This window comes from Drosophila mauritiana, chromosome 2L (assembly GCF_004382145.1).
Source record: "Drosophila mauritiana strain mau12 chromosome 2L, ASM438214v1, whole genome shotgun sequence".
NCBI classification, from domain to species: Eukaryota; Metazoa; Arthropoda; class Insecta; order Diptera; family Drosophilidae; genus Drosophila; species Drosophila mauritiana.
In genome coordinates this window covers 8,245,745-8,272,509 of record NC_046667.1, presented here as the reverse complement: position 1 = coordinate 8,272,509, position 26,765 = coordinate 8,245,745, and the positions used below count along the sequence as shown (strand labels likewise).

Below are 26,765 nucleotides of genomic sequence, written 5' to 3'. Positions count from 1 at the left end.
AAACACTAAATACAAAATGCAAACCTCACTAGATGGTTTCTATGAAGTTATATTTAATAGATTTGTTAAGCTTATTTCCTATTGGCTTTTGCTGACTTCTTAAGAATCTCTGCCGCCTTGGCTTTGTTGAGGCGCATCTGCTCCAGATCCTTTTCCCTCTGAGGTATAACTTCAGCGCTGCTAGGTATTCGAGGACATTTTTCAGGCTTCGGTACCGACTGCGATGTGGAAGGAAGTTCCCCATCCAAAACTTCCGATTCGGATGCAGCTTTTCGTTTCCCGCGTTTGGGGCGGGCAGCTTTTGTCGCGACATCCGCGATGGCCAAATCATCATCTGTTGGCGGAGCTGCCTTTGCACGTCTTGTGCGTGTCACCTTCTTTGGTTTCTCCGGCGTCTCATCGATCTTCCCGGACATCTTGTCAATTGCCAGTTGGACACGTTTGCTGACGTTCGGTTGTTGAACTCGCAGAGCACTCTTTGCCGTAAAGTAGTTGCGTATGGAACCCTGAATCTTTTTCTCGTTAATTTTTTTCATCACGGGCATCAGAATGTCGTCCGTTTTTGAAGTAGTCCAGCCGAAAGATTTTCGCGTGAATTCTCTGATTGATTCCACATCCGGTGTGCCCCAACTAAATGCATCTCGATTGTCGTCGATCGTGGGCGCTAAATATGCCTCCACCACTGCACCGCTGGGAAATCCCTCGTGCAGTTCGATGTTCTTCAGTTTCTTGCGGAGAGAAAGGCGAGCCGAGCTGCCAGGTGGAAGATTGCTGCTCTTGTGTGCTTGCCACCAGTCGCGAAACTTGATTAGCGTTTGAAGCACCGATTGATTGCAGATACCTGGCCCATTCGCATCCTGTCCGGAAAAGGAGGCCAAAATCTCCAGGGCCGTTACAGCACCAATGCCATGAATTCCTGTAGTGTAGTCACTGCCCACCAAACAGGCCAACTGGATCAGTTTACCCCTGTTGCAGTTAAACGTTTGCTCGATCTGTTCCGCCCGGAATTCCATCACGTGCTTGTTTTGGGCAAAGAAGTTCTTGTAGACAGTTCGACCACCAAAAAGCCAGATATCACTGTCATCCGTAATGGTGCCGTGGGTGAGATCTGTGGCATTGAGGAAGGCGCACTGCGCCTCTGCCTCCATGGGAGCCACAATGTACGGGATGCCGAAAAGACGCAGCAGCTCCTGGCAATCGATGCTCATGCGCTGGCTGATGGACATGCCCATTCGGTCTTGCCGGTTCCGCTCGATTTCAAGTTCCTTTCGCTCCTGAGCTAAGTTGGTAGCCATCTCCTGCAGTTCTTCTGAGGTCTTTTGAGATTTAAGAGCCTCTGCTGCATCTTTGATAATCTCCTGTAGGGGTAAAGCATTAAATGAATAAAGTCTTAAGAGACTCCGGCATATTAATCAGAACAATACACACCTCAGGATCTACAGTCTTTTCCTCTTCCGGCTCCTTTGGCTCGAAGAGAGACTTCGAGGCCTTACTGGACCTTTTAGTGGGCGAAACTTCCTCATCACTGTCCTCATTGGCATCACTAGCTCGTTTCTGTCCGGACTTCGGGGTTCTCTTTCTAAAGAAGGGCTTCGGGGTCTTGGGTGTTCCCGGCGAAGTTTCGTTTGACGCTTGAGATTTGTCGGGAGTTCGCTTGACCACGTAACTGGTCTCAAAAAAGTCCTTAATCGACGTGTTTTTGCTTGGCGTTTTGTTCGGTGATATTCGATTGTTTTTATTATCGTCGCTGTCGCACAACTCAATTAGCTCTTCCTTCGGAACTATTTTCGAGGATTTCAAGGCACTTTCGTCATCGGAGGATAGTATGATAGGGGCACTATTGCTTAATTTCACGTCATCTAGAGTGATGTTTTTAACGTCGGCCATCTTTACTTTTAGCTCATCCAATATAGAACAGATTTCAACCTTGGGTTTTGCTTCTTCATTTACGTTTATCTGAATATCCTTAACTGCAGCCGTTTGCTTTTTCAGATCATTCAAAATTGAGTCTAGATCGGGTTTGAGTTTAGGTTCTGCAGGAACCGCTTCTTGGCTATCTTTCACTTCGATAATTTCATCAATGGACGGGGACGGCTTGACTTCATTAGTTTCTTTAATACTCTTATTCGAAATTGGTTTATCTTCATCTTCAGTATCCAATTTTAGTTCCTCGCTGTCTTTTACTTCTATAAAGTCATCGCCTTCGTCATCGCTTATATTTTTCTCAATTTTATTTGCCTCTCCATCTTCGAAAATATCCGCAAACAGATCATTCGAGTCCGTTTGGCCAGTGATATCAACACAAATCTCAAGATTTTTCTTGCCTTTATCTAGCTCCTGAACTTCCATTACTTCCTCCAAGTCTGAGTCGGTATCAGTATCTACAATCTCCACCTTGTCCTCGTTAAGATTCTTCTTGCTTTCCTCAATTGCTTGGGAGAGTTGTTTGCTCTCTTCAATAGCTTGTGAAATAAGTTTGGCCTCCTCAATCGAGTTGTCAGCCATATCGGTCGGGACTGTCGTGATCTCTAGCAACTTCTCAAGGCTTTGAGTGTCATTGAACTGAGTGGCCTCCATGATGTTGCCAACTTCCTCGTCGTTCATTCCGCCGTATTCAATCATATATGCCCGTGCAGGTCCCTTGGCCGCATGGCGCAATTGCTTGGTTTGAGCTCGATTGAGTCGCAACTCTTGGTCCGAGTCGTACTCGTAATCCTTTTCATCGTACACCTTGGTCTCCTCCATTGACATAGACAGTGCTTTGGCCAAATCCTCATCGAACTCGGTGCCTAGGTCCACACTTTTCACAGCCTCTTTCTTGGTGGAAGTACTTGGCTTCTCATCCTCCTCAGCGGGTACCTCCTCAATCATCTCCATTTTAACCTCTTGTTTGGTGCTCTCCATTGCTTTCTTTTTAAGATCCCTGACCAGCAGGAATCGTGTATGTTCATCCGAGCTGATTTGTCGGGTGCACTGTTCAATGGCAGTCGGTGTGAGTATGCCCTCCTCATTGAAGAAGTCGCATAACTCTGCATAGGTAAGCGTATGTCCGCCCATCTCCTGTTCCGCCTGCTCTAAGCTTTCCTGAACGGCTCGGCGCTTGAGGAGTCGCTTCATCTGGAAGGAGCAGAAGTCATCGCTGCGGGCGGGCAACTCGTGCAGACGGCCCCATGACGATTGCTTGCGCGTCTCCTTGATGTCTGTGAGGATCTCGTGTCGCACATCCGCTGGCAGATTCCGAAAATGCTGACTCTTTACATCGATGGCCTGTAAGCTAGAGTTGTAAGAATGTCGAGCGGTTGACTCGTCGAAGGAGCTGTCTGAGGCACTGGCACTGGTGTCCTGCTCGCTTTCATCTTGATTATCTTGCGCCGATGCAGCCGGCAGTTCGGGAAGCTTAAACAAGTCATCTTCGTCGTTCTTCTTGGCTGGAGGGGGTCGCTTAACCGGAGATTTCAACAGTAGCTCCGCATTCTTGCCTAGCGCTTGCTGCACTACTTTTTCTTTGGCCAGGGATTGAAGGAGCAAAGCCTGAATGCGATCAGCTTCGTTGCTGAGCTTATTCCTCTGCTGTTGGCGACGTGCCTGAAGGGGTGACATAAAGAGGATTTCATTTAGAGAGCCAATTTGAGTATATTTCCCTATTATAACTCACAATAGTGTCCCTTTTGAGCTGCGGCACGCATCCATCGAAAATGAAAACCGGTCGCACACGATAGTATAGCAATTTACAGAGACGATGGAATAGACCCAGTAAATGGGCATTACTCAGGGCCGATCCCTTGTTGTCCTGAAAGCCCTTCACAACCTGATGCAACCATATGGATATATCTGCAGGACGAAAAGAACTCTAATCAGCAAGTAATTCATTAGGTGGCGAAATCGATGCTTACCCACTGCTAGGATTTTGCCCTCCAAAGTCTCTACGGGCACTGGCTTGCCGCATGGCTCAATGAGCTTCCACAAGCCCGTGACTCCCATTTTCTACTTAAATATTTATTTTATAAAACATGCAATATAATAATTAACTAAATTTTTTGTTGCGACAAGACGCGCTTTTTTAAACAGCTGTTTCCAGTGCTGGAAAGGAGACGCGGCTATCTATTTGGGATGCGCAATGGTGATTTTCAAAACAGTGATTTTCAGATCACAATCTATAAAAACAAATAATTACTGAAATACCTAAATATCATTCTGACACCTTTAGATACTTTGAATGAAGACGTAAAAAACTAGATCGGACTGGATTGAAATGCCGCATTATTTAAAGGAAAGAGGTATTATTTATTAATTTCTTTCTCTGAAATCCTTGCCGCCACTAACAATCCCAAATTAATCCCAGGCAAACGTTAACTAACAACGTAATTTAGCTTTTGAGGAAAGTGACAAAACACAAGTGAAGTTCATAGATAATGCTTATGTTTAATGTGCTTTGTTTATGCTCAATACTAGCTTTGTTCTTAAGGACTAAAGAGAATAATTGATCCGTACAGTTTCTCCTATTCGTAATCACTCGGCGGGTTCCTCTGCTGCTGCGGCGGTGGCACTGGCGTTGGCATTTTCGGCAGTGCTGGAGTCCTTCTTGCTGGCCTTGCTCTCCTTTTTCTCCTTGACCACTTTTCGATAGACCTCAAGATCCTGCGTCAGGGAGGGCACAAAGCTCTCGAAGTCTAGCTCGGTGAGGGTCTGTAGAATATCCTTGGCCGTGATGGTCTTGTGGTTCTGCTTGTGGGCCAACGCCGTCGACGAGGATGTCACAAAGATGGCAAACACAGATGCCGCTCGGGCGATCGCTGCTCTCGCTTCCTTGCTGACACTGGCTGACTCCGGCAGTGCTTCCTTGATGAGCCGGCCAATCACGGCATTCGGTAGGTTAAGATCCTCGATGCGCTCGACCATTTTGCTGCTGCTTATCTGGTTTTACTTGGTGGGCACTTCTGATTTCCCGTCGAGGTTTCGGCGTCTTTGCTTCCCGCGTAAAGAGTAAACAGCTGGCCCACCAGTGTTGGACAAGGCCAGCGTGCACGCATCTACACCAGCGATGTGGCAACTCCCCCACTCAATTCTGTTTGCGCCGCCTCGTTCGCATCAATTGTTTACACATTTTTATAAATAACAGCCAATTACCGCGGCTTAAATGTGCACGGAGCGGTTCGGGCCCAACTTGAAGCTGTTCCCCTTCGAACTAACGTGATACGAGTCCTGTGCGTGTGCCAGCTACCACGCACATGGACCAGCAACAGGCGACGCCGCCAAAAAAACGCAGGCACAGCGAGTACCACGATCCAGATTATCAGCAAACGGAAGTTTCTAGCCAGGATGAGGAAGAAACCAGCGCTGAGGCCGAGTCGCCCGGTCAAAGAAAGCGGACCAAGACGGAACAGTCGGATGGGATGCTGCCGTCGTCCGACAAATTTCAGCACATCCGGGAACTGCTTCGTCTGGAGTTCCAGCGCGAAATCTCTCAGAAGGTCGAGCAGCTGGCCGAGATCGACCGACGACTGCTGCAAGGACGACAACTGTTGGACCGGCTACGCTATCAGGTGGTCAGCGAATATTACCGAAAGCAACAGGTCCCTCTCACTGGCGCGGATATTGCGAAGGTGCGTGGCGACAGCCTTTTTGGGGACGACATAGCCGCTCCGCAGCTGCCACTGCATCCAGCTATCAAAAAAATCGTTGGCAAGCGCCCTGTGGTCATCCAGAATCATTTGCCAGAGCGCACGGCGGCTACCTTGGCCAAAGAAACCATCCGACTGAGGAATCCGGCTCATCGTCGTGCGGAACGAAGGCGACAACGAAAGATCAAGGAGCGGGGCATCGTAACCGATCACTCCAAGGACTCCAAAGATCAGCCAGAGCAGGAACATCCCATTTCCGTTAAGTTGGAGGACGAGCAGCCGTGCACCAGCCGACAGGCCCACGAAAGGCAAGTGGAGCTGAATGCCTCGCGGCTGAATAACAAGAACAAGTTCAACTTTGTGGTGGGTAACACTTCCAAGTACATTGGCGAAGACTCTCGAGAGAATGCCACAGGTGGGAATGCTTTGACCTATAAGTGGTTGGTCTATGTGCAAGGCAAAGATCTACCTGAACCACTGGAAAAATACATTAAAAAGGTAAGTGATTCCCGAAAGCGCGTACAGTGTGATTCAATGCCTTCTTGGCAATTCTAGGTGCGCTTCCACCTGCATCCGTCATACCGGCCAAACGACATCGTGGACGTGCACAGTCCTCCGTTTCAGCTCAACCGACATGGTTGGGGCGAGTTTCCGATGCGCATCCAGCTATTTTTCCAAGAGCACTTGCAGCAGAAACCCGTGCAACTAATGCACACGGTGGTTCTGGATAAAACAATGTGTGGACTGCACACGATGGGCGCAGAGACCACTGTGGAAATATGGCTGAGAGCAAAACAGGCGTTAACGAAACAGAAAAGCTGCAAACCTCATCCTCCCCCTGAACAGGAGACTGCAGTTCCTGCTCCACCTCCGGCTGCTCAGCATCTTTTAGAGCCTTCGGTTTTCGCGTTTCCCGGAGAGTCATGCAAACCGCGCACCATTTCAATCACTCAAAATAAGGAGGAACTGGATGACAATCTGTTTGCTGGTATCAACAAAATTGAACTCAGCGATGACATTGAGAAAATTGAACCAACTGTGCTGGTTTCCGAGCCCCTGAAGTTAAGCTACAGTCCAAGAAAGCAGCCACCCACTCCGTCAACGCCTCCTAGGACTCAACTTCGTTTAAATGCGGCTCAGGTCACCGCTTCGAAGCCTTCTGTGGTCTATCTGCCAGTAAACGGCCGAAGTCCTAGGCAGGAATCCTTGCCAGAAAGGCAGCGGCTGGAGTTTTCGCCAGTGAAGCACTATCCACCGGCATCTCCGCAGAGAGCGTGGCAGGAATCCTTGTCGGATCGGCCACCAATAAAGCCTGTGCCCAATGGCCATCACCAGGGCAAGAAGAATGTTGTGTTCCAGAGAGCAGGAAAGCTGTACATTATCGATCCCTTGCAGCGCAAGCTTAAGCAGGCTGCAAAGCAACAATCCTTGCTGAAACCACAATTGAGTCTTCTTAAGCCACCGTCGGAAACACGATGGCATATGCTGCAGTGCATGCAGCACGATCATGGGTACGCCAACATGAGCGAGGTGGAGGAAAAGCCAATGATGTTACCTCCAATAGCAGACACTACATTACAACCGCGACCCCGAAGGCTGGAGCATATCTTTAGAAGTGCGCAATTCCGAAACATGCGCAGTGCTGTGGAGTTCCTGCTGAGCCGCCTCCCGCTTGCGGCGAATGATCAGCAAAAGGAGTATCCGTTCACATGTAGAACCCTCGACGAGTTCCACAATCACACTGCTCTGAAACAACGTTGCTTTGAGTACCTGCGCGCACGTATCCTACGTCGCTGTCTGATGCAGCACCACAAGCTGCATCAGCTGGACATAAGTGGGAAGGAACACTACTGGAGTTTGCGGGAGATAGTGGCGTTCGCCAGGGTTCATGGGTATACGCCAGCTCTCAAAGATATTTTACCTGGCGTGCAGGGGAAGAGAAAACAAAAACTGAGCGATGAGGAGCAACTGGCTCAGCGTGTTCAGGCGCAACTAAAGGGCGAGCCCCAACCGCAACTGTCGGCCTATAGCAGTCTCAGCTCAGGTAATCGGCTGGAAGCTTGGATAACCAAGCAATCCGATCGTCTGCTTGGTCATGATCAAAAGATGCGGGATAAGGAGTTTATCGATGTGCTGGGTGTGGACAAACCTCATCCGCTTGCGTCCAGGCTAACTAATTCAGCAGGTGTATCTCTCCAAATGGTGAATCATCGCCAACTACTTTATCTACCTCCGCCGAAGCACTTGGATTCGACCTTGCAGCTGGTCCAGGAAATGTGCAAGGACATTAATATCACACTGGAACCGGAGGAATCTCCGCCTGGCGTCTCCCAGCCCCTGGCTCTCTCGGTGCTCGGCCAAGTGCTGCGCACTTTTGTTGAGAAATTGGTGCGCCGCTCCTTGGCGGCGAAACTGCAACAGGAGACTTTGGAACAGTTGCCACCGGCGGCGGCCAATGCTCCGTTGTGTCTCCAACCTCAGGACATAGGCCGTGTCATCAGTCTGTGTTCCGAATTGGATTTCCTGGGAAACAGTCACTTGGGAGTTGCTCCGCTAGAACCACAAATCTAATGTGCAGTGTTGCCAATTGTTTTGAATTTATTTTTTATCAAGTCCGCGTAATAGTTCAAATTCTACTGGGATATTAGTTGATATCTAATTAGAGCCTTTTACTCGTTGGTAAGCATAAATCTAAGCAATAAATTAACTAAATTAATGTCCGAAAAAAGGAATACTGCGTTTTTAATTATGAACGATTAGCATATTTTGGAAGAAATCATGAGATGAGATCAAGACTTAAATTGTTGTATCAATATAAATAATAATCGCTACAATTGCATATTTGTTGGTAAAATGAAATATATACATCTTCAAGTCTTATCAGCTAACTTCTCAGAGTAATATATCTTTCTAGTGCCCCAGAAGTATGCAGTGAAAAGTGCCGTTAGCAAATTGAATAACTGTTAAAGGGCGGTTTTGCATCTCTTAGCATATCCATATGATTCTTTGACCATTATCGATCGCAATCGCATCTCTTTGGGGGCGCTCTCTTCGCTCTCCCCGCTCACCGATCGATTTCATTCATGGCGCATGCCAATGCCGCCAATGCGGGGATGAGGTCCATCTGTTTCTCTGGCTCTGTTTTCCTCAGTCTCTTTTCCGACGTGCGCGCAACAAGACCTAAAATCAAAGTGGAGCAGAGAAGAGCCCGCTTCCCGCGCTTGCTGCTCTTTAGATTAACTAATTAATTACTTGCCCAATATATAAAATGATTCACGAGTCATTATAATAATTATAATGTCGAAGCCTTCTACAGGCCATATAGCAGCTCCAGTACGTCTAAAATTATCTATAAAAAGCTTTTGGATCACCAATTTTGAATGCTATTTCTTTTTCTTTTCTTTTTTTTTTGTTTCGTGTGTGTGCGTTCGTGCGACAGAAAATGTGGAGGCGCTAAAATGTTCTATTTTTATTTTGCAGTAAAATCCACAAGGAGATGCAAGTGTGTAGTATGTTTCAGCTTCTGTTGCGACGCCAAATTGCATTTGCGGCCAGCACGCCGCTCGATCCCTCGATCGTTTAGACCCCTTCATTGACTCAGTTTTCCTAGTGGTGGACAATCGGTCCACCCACCCAATATTTTTCGGAGCGCCACCCCAAGCGTTTTCCAATGATGCAAATCCCATTTACTCGGATTTTCAAAGTAATTTTCGTGCTCTCAACAATTGTCGCCGTCACAGGTACGTACATAATATCCACCTGATTTTTAGATTCCAATATTGCCAATATTGCCAGTATTGCCAGGCTCTTCTACAAAAATAGCTATTTCTAGCGTCGAAAAAAACTGGAAAACAGCTAAAACAAAGCATAAAATATTTGCAGTGCTGATTTTATACTTGTTATGCTAAACTACTAAAACTTCGTTGAAAACTGTGTAAAATTCTGTATTAGCTTTCTATTACAAATTGGTGGATAAGAAAGTATAATCTAAATGAATTAAGCTTCAGATAATAGATATGTGAATTACTCTTAAAGATTTTTTTGAGTTGGATTTAATTGTTTTATGAACAAACTTTGCTTTCTTAAAAATTAAAAAAATAAGTAATTATAATACCATAGGGCGACATTTTTATCATCATTTCAAAAATTGCCGCACTAAAAACTGAAAGCTTTTTGTACTTCAACTTGAGCTTTACAACGTTGTTTATTCTGTATCTTTGCGTTCACTGGAAATGTCCTTTTTTCTTAATCGCACACCTTCTTCTGTATTCGGCAGATTGTTGTTCGAGCCGAATCTTACTTCTCCGAGAGCATACGCTGAAAATTGTGCAGCATCAGCACAGCCACATGCACGAGCATGCGCACGAGCTGCAGCAGCAGATCCAGGAGACTGCGGTTGAGTTGCTCAATCGCCTGGAGCTGCAGCGCAAGCAACTGGAGGCCTCGGCCCAGGAGGAGGCAGACCAGCTGCATCCCGATACGGATCCCAATCCGGACTCGGGCGGCCAACTGCCAAACGCAGACGATTCCATTGCTGCGGATCCGGAACAGGATGGGGTTAATCTCGGATCCAGTACCGACACCTGGTTGGCCAGCGAAAGCAGCACACCAATCACTGATTCCGAGACAGTGACTACACCCGAAACCGTTACGCACACCGGAGAACCGCCACCTGACCCCAGCTCGTCCAGTACGCCAGACTCCACGACGCCCAACCCGAACGACAAGGAGACAGAGATTCAGATGCTGCCCTGCAGCGAAGCTTACAATACTAGCTTTTGCCTGAACGGCGGCCACTGCTTCCAGCATCCGATGGTGAACAACACAGTCTTCCATTCCTGCCTCTGCGTTAACGACTACGATGGAGAGCGCTGCGCCTACAAGAGCTGGAATGGTAGGTAGCCTAGCATAGCCATCCATTCATAGAAGTCTCCTCTTCCTTTGTTGTATGGAACGGATGGAACTAACGATATCTATTAGTCCCCAGTACTTGGTAACTAAATGAACTCGTTTATCATTGCAGGTGACTACATCTATTCGCCTCCAACAGCGCAGCGGAAGGTCCGAATGGCGCACATCGTCTTCTCCTTTCCCGTACTCCTAATGCTGTCGTCGCTCTACGTTCTCTTCGCAGCCGTGTTCATGCTCCGCAATGTGCCGGATTATCGCCGGAAGCAGCAGCAACTACACCTGCACAAGCAGCGCTTTTTTGTCAGATGCTGATTTAGATTTGATTTGGAAACAATTTGGTTTCACCTATATAAGCATCCTCCTTGTTGGATGGCAAATTCTTGTTGACCATATTTCTTTACGTTGCGCAGCGTAAAATTAACGCTTTAATTTATTGAATACATTTAGTGTACTTAGTAGGATTTTCTATTTAGTTGCAAAAGACGCACAGTTAGTATTTGCTTTTCTTTATCATTTCTTAGTTTCGTTTGTTTCGCTTTTGAAGCTTTCGTTGGAGCTTTTGTAGTTTGTTTGTAGTAACATTTTGTTACGTTAAATTAACCATTACGAAATATTAAGAATGTACTTAGAACATAATCTTAGCGCTTACTCCAGTTACCAGGACAAGTGATTATTTTCGTAACACTCTGTTACATCGTGTATATTGTAAAGAAAAACTATTTTGGTAGTGTATTAAAGAAGAGGATTGGGACTCGACTCGAAACAGAATTAAAACATTCAAAACATTGTTTCCTTTCTGCGGTTCATCGTATCTCGTATCTCGTTTCTATCTCTCTCGTTTTATTTTCAGCCGGCGGATATGAGTGAAGCACGCTTTTGGGTTTTATATTTTATAATATATATTTTATCCAATATTTCGTCCAAAAATTCTTTACAAATTTCTTCGAACTTACAGTTAAATGTATAGTAGAAATTATTCAAAAAATTCTCCTCACTTTCATCATTTCATCGTATATGATTTGTTGATTCTTTCACTATCAAGATCATCAATATGAGAATGGTATGTATGCGCATGTGTGGTGGATGTGTGTGCTTGATGGGTGATGGATGTGTTCTTGGGGACTTAACCCGATCTGGAATTGAGAGGCATCAATAAAAAACAATTGATGCCTGCGCGTGGGTGGTGTTTGAGTGGGGTGTGGTGGTTGGTTGCAGTGGTTGCATTGGTGGCGTGGATGGTGGTGTCGCGTGTAACTCGGACTTTTGCTTGCGTATATCTTGGATTAGGGATATGAAGTTCGTACAAAAATTATTTAAAATATGTAAATGTTTAAAAATGTATTTTTACTTGTTTTTTGTTTTGTTTTCTTTTTATCTCGTTTATCTTGTAATTGTTTGTTGTTTTACGTTGCGTTCTTTTGTTGTTGCTTGTATCGTTTGTTGTTTTGTTTTTAATAATATGTAATATTATATATAATAATTATGAGTAGGATTATTCGCATGTAACGGGCAGTTGTTCCTGTGTTGTAACGTCTGCCGCGGCGGCATTCTTCTCCTTCAGATCCTTGGCGAGATCCACCTGTGAACAAACAATGGAATCTATTAGTTGTTTATCTGGTCAAGGATTTTGCTTCGTGTGTCGCATAAAAAAGATTAAAAACTGAAAGCACAACAACAACAATTAAGGGGAAAGAAAGTTCGCGACAATGACAAAGGCAATCGTCGGCGCAAAAACAAAACGAAATAGTATACAAAATAATGTATTTAATAATAAGCGATTTGCGAATTGTGCGTGTGTGTGTGTGTAGTGTTTTCAACATTAAGGTACAGTTGTGTATTTATGGTCTTTGGTTTTAGTGAGAGCCAAGAGTTACGACAGCCAAACAGATATTGGGTTAGGACAGAGCGGTATAAATGGATTGGGTTTTGAATAATTTTCTGTTTTCTAAATTTGTATTTTGGTGTGCATGTGTGGAGGATTAGGATGAATGCGTTTTAGGTTGTGTTTATGGACTGGGTATCTTGCGGTTAATACAATGCAGTCGCTATCCTCGGTTTAGTATTACGTACTTCATTCGCTTTATGTCACCAAAAAAAATCATGCAATCCCCGAGCAATTCAATCAACATCAATCAATGTACCAAACACTAACGAACTACGTATTAACAACTACGGCAACAAGCGCGCTACCAGCAGCAGAATATCTGATGCCATTCGAATGGGAAACACACACAGAGTGGAGAAAGCAGAAGAAGCACGCCCAGGACATAGCTCCATGCCCACCAAATGGAGCGGCAGATGCAAGAATGGTTATATGGTGTGTTGAAGTCGATGTGTTTTGAAGACTTGAGGTTGCAGTTTTAAGAATCACTGCCAGTTGCTATTCACCTTGTTGTTGCTCTCGCCCTCCTGTTCCGCGGGTCTCACATCCAACTCTACCAGCAGATCGCCGCCTGCTTTGGTAATCGGAGCATCCAGATCGCTAATGATGTTTTCAACCAGGTCGATTTCGTTCTCCTTATCGTTATCGCTATGCGCCTCCCCGGAAATAACTTGCTGGTCTGATGTCTCTTGTTCGGTGGTTTCCTCTACAGCTGCTGGCTGTTCTTGGAGGATTTCATCCTGATTTTCGATTGCCGCCTGCTCGTCGCACACTGAAGAAGATTCAGCAACGTTGGAGCTAATGCTAACCGTTTCGTTCTCAACTTCAAAATCTACAGATTCAGTAACAGCAACCTCATCTTTTACGGCCGCCGGATCAATGGGATCTGGAACTGGGTAGGACTCTTTTTCGTCGGGTGTATCGTGATCCTCAATAGGTTTCTGGTCTTCATTAGGAGTAGGAGAAGGAGCAGTTACTTCATCGTTTTGAACTGGTAAAACTTCCTCAACCACAACAGTGGAGCTGGTTTCCTCAATTGTTTCAGGAACAGAATCCACCTTGGCCTCCTCCACTTGTTTCTCTTGTTCGGTGACAATTTCTGCTGCCTGTTCGGTGATTTCAGCCACTATGCTGATTGCCTGCTGTTCGATCTCATCGGTCTTCACGTCGTTTACTTCGGGAACGTTGGGGGTAACCTGCTGCTCCTCGATAACATCCTCGGACAGCACAAATGCGGAGACACGAGACGGAGGCGGGGATTTGGGCAATGGAGGTGGCGGACTGCTGCTTCTCGTCTCCACAATAACGGACTCGGATTCAATTTCGGAAACTTCAATTTTCACTTCAGAAACTTCTGGTACGGATTCCGTAACAGCTTCAGACACATCGGCTACGGACTTGGCTTCAACTTCGGATATATCGACAAGAGGTTCAATTTTAACTTGGGAAACCTCAGCCACGGGTTCAATGGGGGAAATGGAAACGGGGACTTCGACTTCGGTGGACACAGGAGCAACAACCACGAATCCCTCGGCCTCCGCCTCAGTCTCCGTTTCGGCTTCAAGTTCGCTGCTAACCGCCTTGATGATCGCTGCCACAACTTCCTCTTCCGCTTGGCTGGGGGTCACTGTTTCAATCACTTCACTGCTGGCCTGCGTGTGGGAGGTGGGAAGGATCGTGTTTGTTGTTTTGGTTAGGATTGTTTGGGTCTGAACTAACTCTGCGGCTGCTACAACGGTCTCGGTCACAGTGCTTGTGCAAGTTCTTTCTGTATCTGTACTTATTGTTTTTAGTGCAGTGTTCTCTGTGATTTCGGTTGTTTTTGTTTTTGTTGTTGTTGTACTTGTATTTACAGTGAAGTTTTTGCTGTTGTGTTGTGTGGTGCTGTCTGTTCTTGTGTGGTTGTTTACCTCAATTTGCTGTCCCTTCTCGATCTCCGTGGCCACGGGAGTGGGCGGGGGCGTGGTGGTGCCATTGGTGCCATTCTGGTGTGGCTGCTCGTCATCAACGTTGCTCGGAATGTTGTCAGCGACAGGTGCTGTCTCGGTCACTGGGGACTCGGCCAGTCCATTGCTTGATCCGTTGGTCAGCGCCTCTCCGGCTCCATGTCCATTGGTCACCACTTCGGGCTCTGGCTGGCTCTCTTTCACGGGAACTTCTTCGGTGGCAGTGGTGTTCGACTCGGTGGCAGTGACTGTGGCTGGTTCCTCGGCGGGCTTGGGCTTCGCCGCTTCCTCAACTGTGGCAGGTGCTGGCGCCGCCTTTTCGGCTTCTCCATTGGCCTGTTTCTCCTGCTCGGTCGCTGATCCATTTTCGGCGGGCTTCTCATCCTTGGACGCCGGCTCGCTGGTTGCATTGGCAGTCTGATAATATTTAGAGATTTTAAATAAAATTCCTCTTGAACTAGTTCGAGTGTCAACTTACCTCAGCTGGCTTTTCAGCCTCGCCATTTGTAGCCACCGATGGTTCTGCTGGAGCTGCATCCCCAGCTGGAGCAGTCTCTGCCTCAGCCGTCGTGGGCGACGTTGTGCCAGAGGTGGGCGACGTAGCCTCCTCCGACTTGGCCGGTTTCTGTTTGTCCTTCTTGCCGAAGGAGATGCTTCGGAAGGACCACTTCTTCTTGACCTTGTCCTTCTTGGACTTGGACTTAATGCTTTCGTCTGCCAGCGGGGTGATATCCTCACCAGCAGCAGCCTCCTTGGGAGTACCCTCCTCGCTCTTGGGCGTTTCAGCGACCGCATCGCCACCCTCAGCGACTGCGGCACTCTTTTCGGTGGTCAGATCTTTGTCGTTCTCAGAATGCTCCTCATTTTCCTTTTTCTATTGACGAAAATTATTTCTCAATCATGAGTCGCACACATTTGAGGATATGATTTGCTTACCTCTACCGCCGCCGCTTCATCACCACCCTCTTTGGGCGTGGTAGCGTCTCCGTTCACAGCCGGCGCGTCCGTCTTCTGGTCCACATCGATTTTCTCCACCTTGCCGGCGACCTCATCGCCCTCTCCGACCTTCTTGGGATCGGTGGTGATGTCGATTGAACGCTTGCTCTGAGCTTTACCCATTTTTTCCTGCTGATCCTCCTTTAGTCGCTAGTGTAAACTGAAAGCAAATGAAGCGAGTAATTAGTTTAAATGTGAAGCATTGTAGAGTGGAAAATGGCACAAGTACGGCGGCAGTTTATATTTTTAGATAGTGTTTCTCCTATTTTTTGCGATTGACATTTTCACAGAGACGCACTCTAGATCTTTCAATGCAATTCGATGACCTCATTAAGGATTGCCGATTGCATCCACCACTTAGGGCTTATCAAATAGGCTAGACGATGAAGAAAACAATTGTGATACGCTAATGGCATTCATTGAATCAATATTTTTAAATAATTTTGCCGATAAGTTTAACTGATTAGCCTAAAAATTTTGAAAAAGTATATTCTCTAAATTATTAATTATAATTTCCATAAAATTTATTCCACTATCGTCTCCAATTACCCAATAAATACTGTAACGGCCCAACGAGACGGCAGTAATCGTCAACAATTTCAGCGCCTCAAATGATTCATCGACTCTTGAATGTTTTTCATTATACTGGGAAGTTTGTATGAAACAACGAAACAGGCACTGCACCAAAGAAAAGAGAAATGGGGAGAAGGGTATTTTTTTTTAGCGTGCAATGCGTCATGTTCAAGCAAAATCGAATTACACACACAACATTTTTGCCAGAGTGAATGAAACAGAAACCGTAGCAAAGAACCAACACATTTTTCGGCCGTAAGAAGTTTTTGCATTTTTAGGGGTTGTAAGTGGGAAATAAAACGGGGAAGGTGTTGTGTGTGCTCGTGTGCCGATAAAAAATGGCGGCAAACACACACACTCACACACCAAACCCGACCCACACAGACAACAAAGGCAAAAGAGCAGCTGTTCCGACGGCTTTCTCTAGACCCGGTGAATCAACAGCCTCCCACATCCGACCCATCCACATGCCCGCCCGCCCCACCATCCAATTCCACTTCCACTTTTAACAGAAGCACACGCACCACACCGGCACGTGGTGCGCCATATGCAAATTAAGAATTCTCCGGGAATCCATCAGTGACTCATTAGCTTCAATTTATTATTGCCTAGTTAGTTGGACGTGAGTCAAGATGTGAACGAGGCAGGAAGCAAAATATTACCGATGTAAATGATTCCCCAACTGATAGGTGCAAATTAAAACGCTCTGACATTGGAGTTTCGCCGAAGAGCTTTGACTCACTTGCGATGTCTAAGGCGTTGTCAACTAAACAAAGGTGTGAGCAATATGTCCATTACTTACCTTTATCAAATACGATGTATAAATTTATAACAAATAACAAGTACACAAGCCCTTAGGGTTTGTAATTCCGATTAGATATAAAACAAAAAGCTACAAATTTGCACCGAAAGCAAACAATCGTGCACTCGGCACAAATACATCATATCAATTTAAATACGTAACAAGAAAAGAGACCTCAAGTTTCAAGACTCTGTGGGTCAACGAACCCAGTGAAGCAATTAATATGAGACAACCCGACACAATACCATACGTATAGTATACCATACAATACCGGACCAACTGAAGCTCCTCGGTTATGTATTTCGATCGGAGTGATAGCGCAGCGAGCCACATATATGCGATGGGCAAAGAATGAGGCTATTAATTCCTGGCCTATGTCTATCCAAACCGGATGAGTAATGGCCGAAATATTCCGAAATACTCCCCCATTGTGCCCACTAAATGTGGTCATAGAAGGTAAGGCAATAACATAAAAGCGCAAGTAAACTGGCGCGCATGACGCATCAAGGAAAAGGACATCGGGAGAGAGAGAGAGCAGAGCGTGAGTGAGTAAGAGCCGAAGGACTCGAGAGCGCGAGGGTTGCCGGCATTTGGCAGGGAACTACAACAATAATAACATTAGCGGGTCTGGTCATTGCACGTTGCCATGCCGACATAGCAACAACTGTTGTTCCTCCCTCGTTCACTTCCCCTTTATCGTCATCGTCCCCCATCCTCGTCCTCTGCCCACAACCCCCTGCGGTGGGGCGTGTGAAAATAATTGAGTGCGGTCCAGCGTTTATTCGATGCATTAGGACACACATGCACAGGGTTGCCAGATCAGCGCGAAAATACATCCTTTCTGTGAGAAACTTGAAAATATATTGGAAAGCACGTTCTTAAACAACTTTTCCTTTACTTCATAGATTATACCAAATGTCTTATTGTTGTCGAGTAAAGTGCAATTGAATGTCAAAAATTCGAATTAGAAAAGCACCACTGCATTTTTCCCCAATTGATTTAGGAGGCGGGAAGTTTTGAAGTTATGGAGTGAAGTGACGCAAGGGTGGAAGACCGGCTAAATGTGTAATCTATGAAAATTACTTAATGGGCGACAACAACGACAGTTTTCGGTGCCTTTGTGTCTTCGTTTTTTATTAGTTTAATTCAATTAGACATGGCATTTGACATGTGCGCCCACTTTCACACGCCCTCCCCTCATTTGGATCCCGATCCCCTCCCCCTTGAGCTGTCGCGCCGATGGACGACGACAAAGGAAAACGCAGAGCAGAGCTCGCAGCTCACAAAACAGCAGCCGCAGTCTATAAATAAAAGCGCATTTATCAACAATGGAGTGTGTTCGAAAATAAAATAAAAGAAGCACAACAGCACAAACAAAGAGGCGTGAGTGTGAGCTTCAATTCGTTCCCATTCCCATTCCCTCTGCCTTTCGGACGCAGCCGCCTATCAATTTTGACACTCCAAGCTGTTGTGTATCACTTTGCTGCTCCTGCATTCCATTCTTCTGCGAATAGTGCTGACGAAAGAAACTCAGCTGAGTAATATGGGTAAACAAAGTTGAGAAAATATACTGGATTATATCAAATTTAAACACATGATGTATCATTACAATCTGAAACCAAAAACTAACTGACCAGCGGTGGGATTAAAACTAGGGTTTCTGTTCATCTAACTTCTAAGACAATAAGATTTGATAGCCAACTGATATTGGAATATAGCTAAAAATAGCCAAGCTGACATGGCAGCTCAGTCGCCTCCTTCCAACGCTATCTATCCATCTGGCCATCTCTTTCTCGCCTGCCGGCGAGGGAGCGATGAGACGTTTTGATACGTAAATTAAATTGATTGTGCTGGAATGTGCCGGCTGAGTGACCGTCTGAATGTCTAGCCGGCCGGTCAAACAAATTAATGTGTGTGTGCGTTTGGGAGATGCTGGCCTGGCTTGTTAAAGCGCAGGCGCATAGCCACTATTCCCCACTCCCACTCCCATTCCCATTATCCGTTCTCCATTCCAATAAAACCATTTGCACTCCCTCCAAGATCAGTGGCAGTGTGGCATCATGATGTGTACATTGTTGTGCAATTAAAATTGAAAAGTTTCACCATTTGTTGTAGGGACAATGCCTGAGAGCAGAGTGCATGCGCACCAGCGCAATTGAACTTTTATAAACTAATCAAGAGAGATCGTTAATGGCATCGCTCGCACACATCAAACATCCATCCATTCAATCCAATCCATCCATCCGTCAGTCCGTCCAGCCATCCTCCTCTCAATTGAGTGGAAAGTTTCCCTCAATCAGGCTCAAGTAGACCCAAGTTTCGAGTGGGAGAACAATAAGACGGCGAGGCAGGAGCAGCAGAAGAAAGCAGAGTGCACTTTCGTTGCATTGTTGCCTTCGCTGCCGCTGATAAGCCACGCCTAAGCCGCAATCAGGCGATGCATTTGGCTTTATTGAGCGCATAGCATACATATACTGTACTGTGCAGTCGCAGTCCACTTTAATTGTCATCAAGAAACATTCTTGTTGTGGCCCCCACGCAAAAAGTATGCACACACACACAAACGCACACCCACAATGCGGATGCAATCTTATAAAGATTATGATTCCCGAAAAGCGTGCGAAAGAAATGTATTCTTCCTGACCAATAATCGCTTGGTTTTGAAAGCAAAGCTTATAGCATATATTTATTTACAATAAATGAATACAATAACTTTCAGTCTAGACGCAGTTGAAATATACTAATAGTTTGCATCTTGTATTATCACATTGATCAAGGTGCTATTTTTGCTTATCAAATCTTATTAATAGACGCAAAATTCATCCCCAATCAATTCCAATAATCAGAAAAGCTATGCAAAAATTCAAATAATTGAATGTTCCGTCTGGAAAACAAGTTTGCATGCAAATACCCCATGTCTAACTTCACAATGACTTCTCGTGCTTTTTAGCCCGAATTGGGCCTTGTCAACGTTTTAAGCCAAAAATATGCAAGAACCAGGAGGCAATAACGAAACCGAGAAGAGCAATGGGCCAGGCCACTATATCAAAACATTGACAACAAGCCGAGTGTCTCAAGTAACCACCGGATACAATTGTTGTTGCTGGGCGAGAGTGCTGTACTGGAGTTGTGGCATAATGAAAATGATACGATACGTAAAATGAATGCATTCCATAATTAGTAGCAAGCAAGTACACACACACTCCACTCCTCCTTTGCGCCACACATATCACACGCACAAGTTGACAAGACCCAAAGAAAAGAGAAAATATTTTTTTCAATTATCATTTCCGGTCAATTCGGAATGTTCTGTACGGACAGCGGACAACGGACAAGCTCCCTCCCCATTTCAGTTTCGTGTGTCTTTACAATCACATTTGATATGGATACATTCACATGGCCAAAAATAAAATATAGAATCATTGTTAACGGTACCCAGAAACCTATTCTTCTATATCTGTATTAATAATGACGATAACACCAGAGGAAGTCGTGTTTCGGCTGCGATTGTGAAATGGGTGGAGTTTAGTGTGCAGGAACACGGTTCTTCAATTGATAAATGCAGTGTTCGTAGGAAAACAAAGGAAAAGCGATATCAGCAAGTGATTCACTCAATGCTGGTGACTTTTGACAGCAAAAAAAAAAAGGCCCCAAGATCGGGTGCTACGTGATTAATATATGTACCACCACCCATGTTTTAGCGAAACATTTCGCCCGAATTTAGGCATGTTTGGCCAGTCTCGGTGATCTTGGCAAACATTACCTGCCCCACGAAATAAGAACTTGCAGAGTGTACACATTGTGGAGACGTGCTCCAGTCAAGTTTTTCACAACATGACAGCAGATACAGATACGACCGGCTTATCTAGCCGGTTTTTATCATATCTTCAAGATATTCTCGTACTTTGCCACACACAAGCAAACATGCAAAGAATAAAGGAAAGAAGAAAGAATGGGGCATAGTGTGGGTATGGGGTATGGGGCATCGATCGTAAAATTAGACGCACTTGAAAATATCTTCTTCCTCTTGGCCTGCCATTCAAAAACTATCAAAACCGCCACACAATCGCCATCACACACATATGTACGAAATATAATGAGGCACAAAACGCATAAAATCATCAGCAAGAACCGTAAAATTTTATGAGCTCGTTGAGAACGTCCGATATGTCTTTGTACGACCGTTCCTTCACTATTTACATATATGTATGTATGTATTGTATGATGGCTAGAAACGTATGCCAACTTCTTTTTGCAAGGCGCAAAACCCGAAATGGCATACGAAATATGTTGCCGTGGGGCTGTATGCGTGTATGGTACTTGAAAATATTTCAACAATGTGTAATCTGGAAGACAAGTAGCAATGATGGAAGAACCCTAGTTTTTGTAGCGAAGAGAATTACACTTCAGGGCAAGAGATACGCTTTTAATGGAGGGATAGGTGCAGCACTCTGTTCTTTTCGTACTTTCTAATTCCGTTGGAAGTTATCTAGTTGTGTCAAGCTTTAAAAAGCCAGGAAAATGTTATAGATATAGTTAAAGCTAATATGAATAGATAAGTTAATTTGCTTAACTTTCTCTTTCTGTCTGGAGTAGTTATCTAATTGTGATAACTTTTTTAAACTTTCTGATAGAAAACGATTTTGTATAGTATGTGGTTTTGTATTAATTAAATATATATTGAATCCAAATTGGTGACTAAACTGTGCTGAGTAACGTCTGATTTCATGGATGCATGCACATTTTTCCTCAGTCTATCACACTTTGCCGATAGCATAATATGCCCTACACACTCACTCATTACAGGGTATCAAATGAGCGCGCACTTAAATCAACTACGCTGTGGGCCGGTGTTGAAAATAATTACAATAAATATTTGAATATTCAAAGCTTGGGGGCTTCCTTTTTTCTTTATAGACAAGAAAGGACGGAAAAGCGGGAATAAGCGAATAAGTGCCAATAAATTTGTCGCCTGCCCACGCAGAGTCACCTTCTTCTGCTTCTCCTTCTACTTTTTCATGGCTCAGTGAAAAAAGGATAAAAACGAAGACAAAGTAAATCGGAGGAAAGCAGCAACGAAAAAAGAACCAGAGCGCCCACTAAACCGGTTCGCTTTTCTTCTCTTTTCCTGCTGCTCCAACTCTCTTCGCTGATTCTCTCGGTCTCCAATTCTCGTTCTCTCTCTCCCTCTCTATCGTTGCGGTTAATTAAAACTCCGAGAGGCGTGCGACAGTTGTAAGTTGTGTATTAAAAAGTGGTAACAACAACAAGTTAGCTAGCTAGCGTGGCCAATTAGCATTCATTTTCCGCAAAGAGCAGCCGCGGCACACAGCCTTTCTGATTAGAAATTCACAGTGGGCACTCGAAGTGTGTCTGTTGTAAACGGATCCTCTTTGATTTTATACATAATTCATTAGACCCCTTTGGTGCTGCGTTAGCTGCCCCATTCTTCGATTTCCGGTACTTACAATTTTTGCGAACTGCGCGGGTGGTCTCTTTCTATCTCTCTTAACTGGGTGAAAACTAACTGTGGTAACTGTGCAATTAAATAGTGAGAGTAATAGTTTAGTCGTTTGGCACTCCGCGTCTTTTAGCTTGTTTTATTTGTGTGTGCAGGCTGGAATTAAATCCCCACGAGAACCGTTAAAGTCGAGCGAAAAACGATGACTGAGAGAGCGAGTCGCGATCAATGGCAGCAGAAACTTCTCATGCAGCCCGCAGCGACTGCGACGTCAGCGTCGGCAGAGGCAGCGACGTCAGCCGGAAGCAGAGGAGTCGAAAAAAAGCAGCAAAGAAATGCGGGCATACTCACACATACACACTTACTGACCGTCAGCTGCCGATAAAGATAAAGGCGTGCTCCTGGTGCCCCCCTCCACCACTCCCCGAACCTTCCCTTCCCCACCCCCCACCTACCCATTTTCCATCTGATTCTTCTTCCTCTTCTCACTCCTTAGTCAATAACAAACTAATGAGCCTTGGCGGCGTCGATGCGTATGCTTTATTGCTTTATTTTGCTGCCATTCACACAATGACCCCACATGCAACAGCGAAAGCAACAAAAACAGAGGCAAGCGCAGGCAGCGGGAATAAACAATATGCAAAGGGGGAGCCTCGCACACGCACACACACACACGCACAGCGAGACAAAATTAAGAGAAAGAGAAGGCGTGAAGAATCACCGAAATACCAAAATATGTGGTGTAACAGTCAACGGGACTCTTGTATTGTTATTTAATTATCGCCCTCGAATGGGAAAGTAATTGTGTATCGGGGAACGGGATTGCATTTCGTGGGGGTACTCCACACTCCAATTCAAGATAAATCTCAGCTGTGGTCGCGGGGTTAATGGAACTGACTCCTGTTGGAAGTGGTTCCCATAAAACTACGATCAAATCCAATAGATTCAATCCAATTCAGTCTCGGAAAATGCGTACAAAGAAATCAAATTAAACATACATTAAGTTTATAAGCACTATGAATTCAATCTATACCATGTACATAAATTCACACTAACCAACACTTATGGCATGGATACAGTTTGTAATTTGTGAAACAATTGATACTCGATGTTTTCTTACTTGTTTCGATTACTGTACCTCCGCGGACTGCGAACAAATAGCGGCTTTGATAAGAAGCGCAAAATAGGCAAATCAGAAAACCGCAGCAACGAAATCGAACGCCACCAAGAGCTCGAATTTGAATAAAATTCATGATCGGCGGGCGGAGTGGGGGATATGATGGAGATCGGATCGCATTGGATTCGACCAGGGCCGCTTATCTTCGCCTCGGACGCTATTTGTTTATTTTGGTTTCTGGTGCCTACTGCGATTGATTTTTAGTGCGGACTACACATATTTTTCTATTTTCCACATTTCTGTTGATTTGGCATTAATACAATGCCCATTCGGCACGCCAAATGCCTCCGAAAACAACAACAACACCTACAGCACAAATAAAATAATGTGCACCCCAGCAATTATGATAGTATGCCCGAACCATACCGAATTCCTGCGGAATTAGTGGCCTCAAGTGGTCGAACCGAGGGCTATATCACTCGAAATGAAAATCAGCTCAATCTGCAATCGTTTTCCACTCACAGCACCCAGCAGCAGAACATCACAGCGGCAGCCTTCGAACATCTTTCACACAGATGTTTGCATATTAAATGAGAAATTCGCTCGCTTTCTGTGCCCACAATATATGTATGGTACATAGACACGGATGTATGGCAGCGGTGACAAGGGACCTCTCAACACTTTGGCTTACACACACCCATATATGTACATACATATAGACGCAGCTACCCATGCTCCCCAATTGAGCTTCGGACTTTGAGCTTCATATGTTTAGCGCACAAATGCCCTGGCAGACGACCGGTGTCTCCGTTCTGCGAATCATTAGATCGTATGGGTTACTTCCAAAGTGACCATGCCTACTTACACACTCATTATTTCCAGGAAGTAGCTGCACCAGCATTGATATATAATCACTATGTTGATAAACAAAAGCCCTGTTCCTGGAATCATTCCAGTTGTAAACATTACATGCGTCAGTAAATTGTCGAAAATATGTTTTTCGTACATGCTTTGTGCCACCTTTACTGCCCTAAGAAATTCTATAACCATATGTGAACCTCCTTTAACTTCTTAGAATATATCAAGTTTTGTTGTATTGTTATTCCGGAAAAGATTTCTGTTTATTTCCAAATGGTTTGCAGTTAAAGTTAGGGCTTAAATCGACAGCTTTAAGGCCAATTGTGCGATCGAGCATTGATGGTTAACCGCGAATCGCACTTGACGAAACGGCATGTTTGCCCCCAGTCCCTCCACTCCGTATCGCAATGCAATGTTTACTCGAGTTTGAGCAAACGTTGACAAATTCGCCAATAAAGGCGACAGCAAAAAGCATTATATGTATATACTCGTCCTCAGTGAACGACTGGCAAATATGTACACGAAATTCGAGCCGACTTCAAGGGAAAACCCGCCACAAATTCTATGGGGCGCCCTCCCTCCTCCTTGACAATAAACCAATTTCAAAGATACATTCATTCTGTTGCCGACCGCTACCTGAAATCGCAGCGAAATAATTCGATTTGCTCAAATTTCGGGAGTGGTGGGCAAATTCAGAATGTAAACTTCATTCCTAATCAAATTTTCAAGACGCAAGTTGATAAGATTTTCGGAAATATTTACAGTTCTGGCGCCAAAATTGGGTCACTGACAAATAAATTTGGTCAGGTTAGAACAAAAGAAGAGCATTCATTTTCAAATAATAGATTTCAGTACAGCAATCATGAAATTTCACTTGTCAAACTGGGTTTTGTTCCCAAATGAGTTTTACGTTGAATTCCAATACTTGTTCAACTTTAAAACTAATATCAATAAAGTAGAAATATTTAATAATAAAAGTAATATACTTAAGAAATATGATTGTGCCAAGAACGTGCATTTAAGATCCTTGACAGCGACTACTTAAATTTAAGGCATTAGCATTCAGCGTTGCAAGTAGTTAATAAAATTCATTTAGCAGTAGTATAAATTGCAGTTGACAATCGAAAATCTTGTGATTGCGCTTCTGCTTCTTCCTCCTCGGCCTCTGCCCACCCACTCCATTCGTAAAGGACTCACACATGCAGCGAGGCACGCACACAGGCACACTACGCCAGGCACGCAAGCACATACACCACACACACACAAAGGCATGTAGGCGACGCCAGTTAGGGCGGTGGCTGTCTGCCCGTCTGCGATTGAGCGATTGAACGACTGAGTGAGTGACGGACTGACGGACGGACGAACTGACAAACCGACGCTGCAGAAAGTGCGACGCAGTTTTTCGCAACAAAAGTGTAGGAAAAACAAAAAGACGATCCTCCTCGTATCGATAATCTGAGTAAACCGAGACGCAAAAGGGAACGAAACATATACAAAGATCAAATGGCCACAGTGGGCACTCGCTATGTGCGTGCACCTTGCACAAGGATGTTTGGCTGAGAAGGTAGAAACATGTTGGCAAGTGTAATCAGGCGTACAATGCAAACAAAGAGGAGACAACGACAATGAACCAGAAGTCAAGGCGAAGCGATGGCACAAAGGACCAGAGCGATGAGCGGGCGAGGCGAAGGAAGGCGAGGCACAAAAAGGAGAGAGCGCTCGATTGAGCCCGAGAGACAGAGAGAGAGGGAGAGAAAGAGCGAGACGGATACGGATACAAAGCCACACCGGCATGGTGTTTGCCTCTGCCGCCGTCACTGCCTGCGCTGCTGCTGCGGACGCCGACGTGGTGGCAACGCCGACGCATTGAAGGCGGCACACCCAAAAATTTTGTAAAAAGGCAACTACTCCAAAGTGGCGAAATTCGAATGATGTGTTTTGCGGGGGCGGGGTTAATGACAAAGAAAGTTCTCCTCAAATGCTTAAAACTCCATTTAAAGATCTCTTTTAGTCTTCGCTTCTCCCATTCTTCACCGTTCACGCACACTAAGCCGCCTTCCATGGCGTCCTTTTTCCTGCCTGTGTGTGTGTGCGTCGGCGGGCGTCTCTTTTACAAACACTTGTGCCTCAAATACAGTTACCATTTTTGAAACCAGTTAGTAACTTTTCATCGCAAACTCTTTGTCTCCTTTTCAATCACAATTCCTTTAAACAAACGCGAAATTCAAAGCGGGTATAGAGAATTTCAAAAGTAGCACCACTCACGCACACACACACACGCAAGCCGTCTGCCTGCTTGGCTTTGGTTTCTTTTTCATTTATTTTTTTTTTTTAATTAACTCCTTTATTTCCTGATCTTATGACTTAAAGTGCAATTTACCTGGCTCGATTCTCTCGGTTTCGGTTTAAAAACACACGCACTTGCTTCTTTCTTTGCTTTGCGATTCTACACTGGCAGCAGCTCTTTTTGCCTGCTTTCCGTTTCGGTTTCTTTTCTCGTTCTTGTTGCGCGCTCCACAAATAAAAAATGTCCGCTCGGGTCTGGTATAAACGTCGCGTTAGGGTGTTTTTGCTGTTAGAACGCGTTAGTTCTTCGGG

General features: G+C 45.1%; 5 protein-coding genes across 8 annotated transcripts; 2 read left to right on the top strand and 3 right to left on the bottom strand.

Moving 5' to 3' along the window:
• Positions 1–33: 33 nt before the first annotated feature.
• Positions 34–4,094, bottom strand: LOC117150872 (DNA repair protein complementing XP-G cells homolog). The gene is made up of 4 exons (XM_033317996.1): positions 3,894–4,094; positions 3,656–3,831; positions 1,429–3,585; positions 34–1,358 (listed from the first exon to the last, which is right to left on the bottom strand). The coding sequence occupies exons 1-4, from the start codon at positions 3,979–3,981 to the stop codon at positions 72–74; spliced, it is 3,708 nt and encodes a 1,235-aa protein (XP_033173887.1). The 5' UTR covers positions 3,982–4,094; the 3' UTR covers positions 34–71.
• A 308-nt stretch (positions 4,095–4,402) lies between these two features.
• LOC117149792 (DNA polymerase epsilon subunit 3) lies at positions 4,403–4,996 on the bottom strand. Its single transcript, XM_033316823.1, has one exon. It carries the CDS (start codon positions 4,897–4,899, stop codon positions 4,510–4,512), a length of 390 nt encoding a protein of 129 aa, XP_033172714.1. The 5' UTR covers positions 4,900–4,996; the 3' UTR covers positions 4,403–4,509.
• Positions 4,997–5,043: 47 nt separating this feature from the next.
• LOC117149767 lies at positions 5,044–8,353 on the top strand. The gene is made up of 2 exons (XM_033316821.1): positions 5,044–6,119; positions 6,177–8,353. The coding sequence occupies exons 1-2, from the start codon at positions 5,229–5,231 to the stop codon at positions 8,190–8,192; spliced, it is 2,907 nt and encodes a 968-aa protein (XP_033172712.1). The 5' UTR covers positions 5,044–5,228; the 3' UTR covers positions 8,193–8,353.
• Positions 8,354–8,781: 428 nt separating this feature from the next.
• On the top strand, positions 8,782–11,288 carry LOC117149775 (protein gurken). Its single transcript, XM_033316822.1, has 4 exons — positions 8,782–8,954; positions 9,102–9,361; positions 9,898–10,515; positions 10,645–11,288. The coding sequence occupies exons 2-4, from the start codon at positions 9,292–9,294 to the stop codon at positions 10,842–10,844; spliced, it is 888 nt and encodes a 295-aa protein (XP_033172713.1). The 5' UTR covers positions 8,782–8,954; positions 9,102–9,291; the 3' UTR covers positions 10,845–11,288.
• Positions 11,289–11,972: 684 nt separating this feature from the next.
• Positions 11,973–26,703, bottom strand: LOC117149722 (A-kinase anchor protein 200). Of its 4 annotated transcripts, XM_033316817.1 has the most exons (6): positions 26,548–26,702; positions 15,297–15,516; positions 14,839–15,234; positions 14,325–14,777; positions 12,921–14,066; positions 11,973–12,111 (listed from the first exon to the last, which is right to left on the bottom strand). In XM_033316817.1, the coding sequence occupies exons 2-6, from the start codon at positions 15,477–15,479 to the stop codon at positions 12,025–12,027; spliced, it is 2,265 nt and encodes a 754-aa protein (XP_033172708.1). In that variant the 5' UTR covers positions 15,480–15,516; positions 26,548–26,702; the 3' UTR covers positions 11,973–12,024. The 4 variants fall into 4 exon arrangements, with proteins under 4 accessions (XP_033172708.1, XP_033172705.1, XP_033172709.1 ...); XM_033316814.1 differs by having other exon boundaries at positions 12,921–14,777; positions 26,548–26,703; XM_033316818.1 differs by lacking the exon at positions 12,921–14,066 and having other exon boundaries at positions 26,548–26,698.
• Positions 26,704–26,765: the final 62 nt, after the last annotated feature.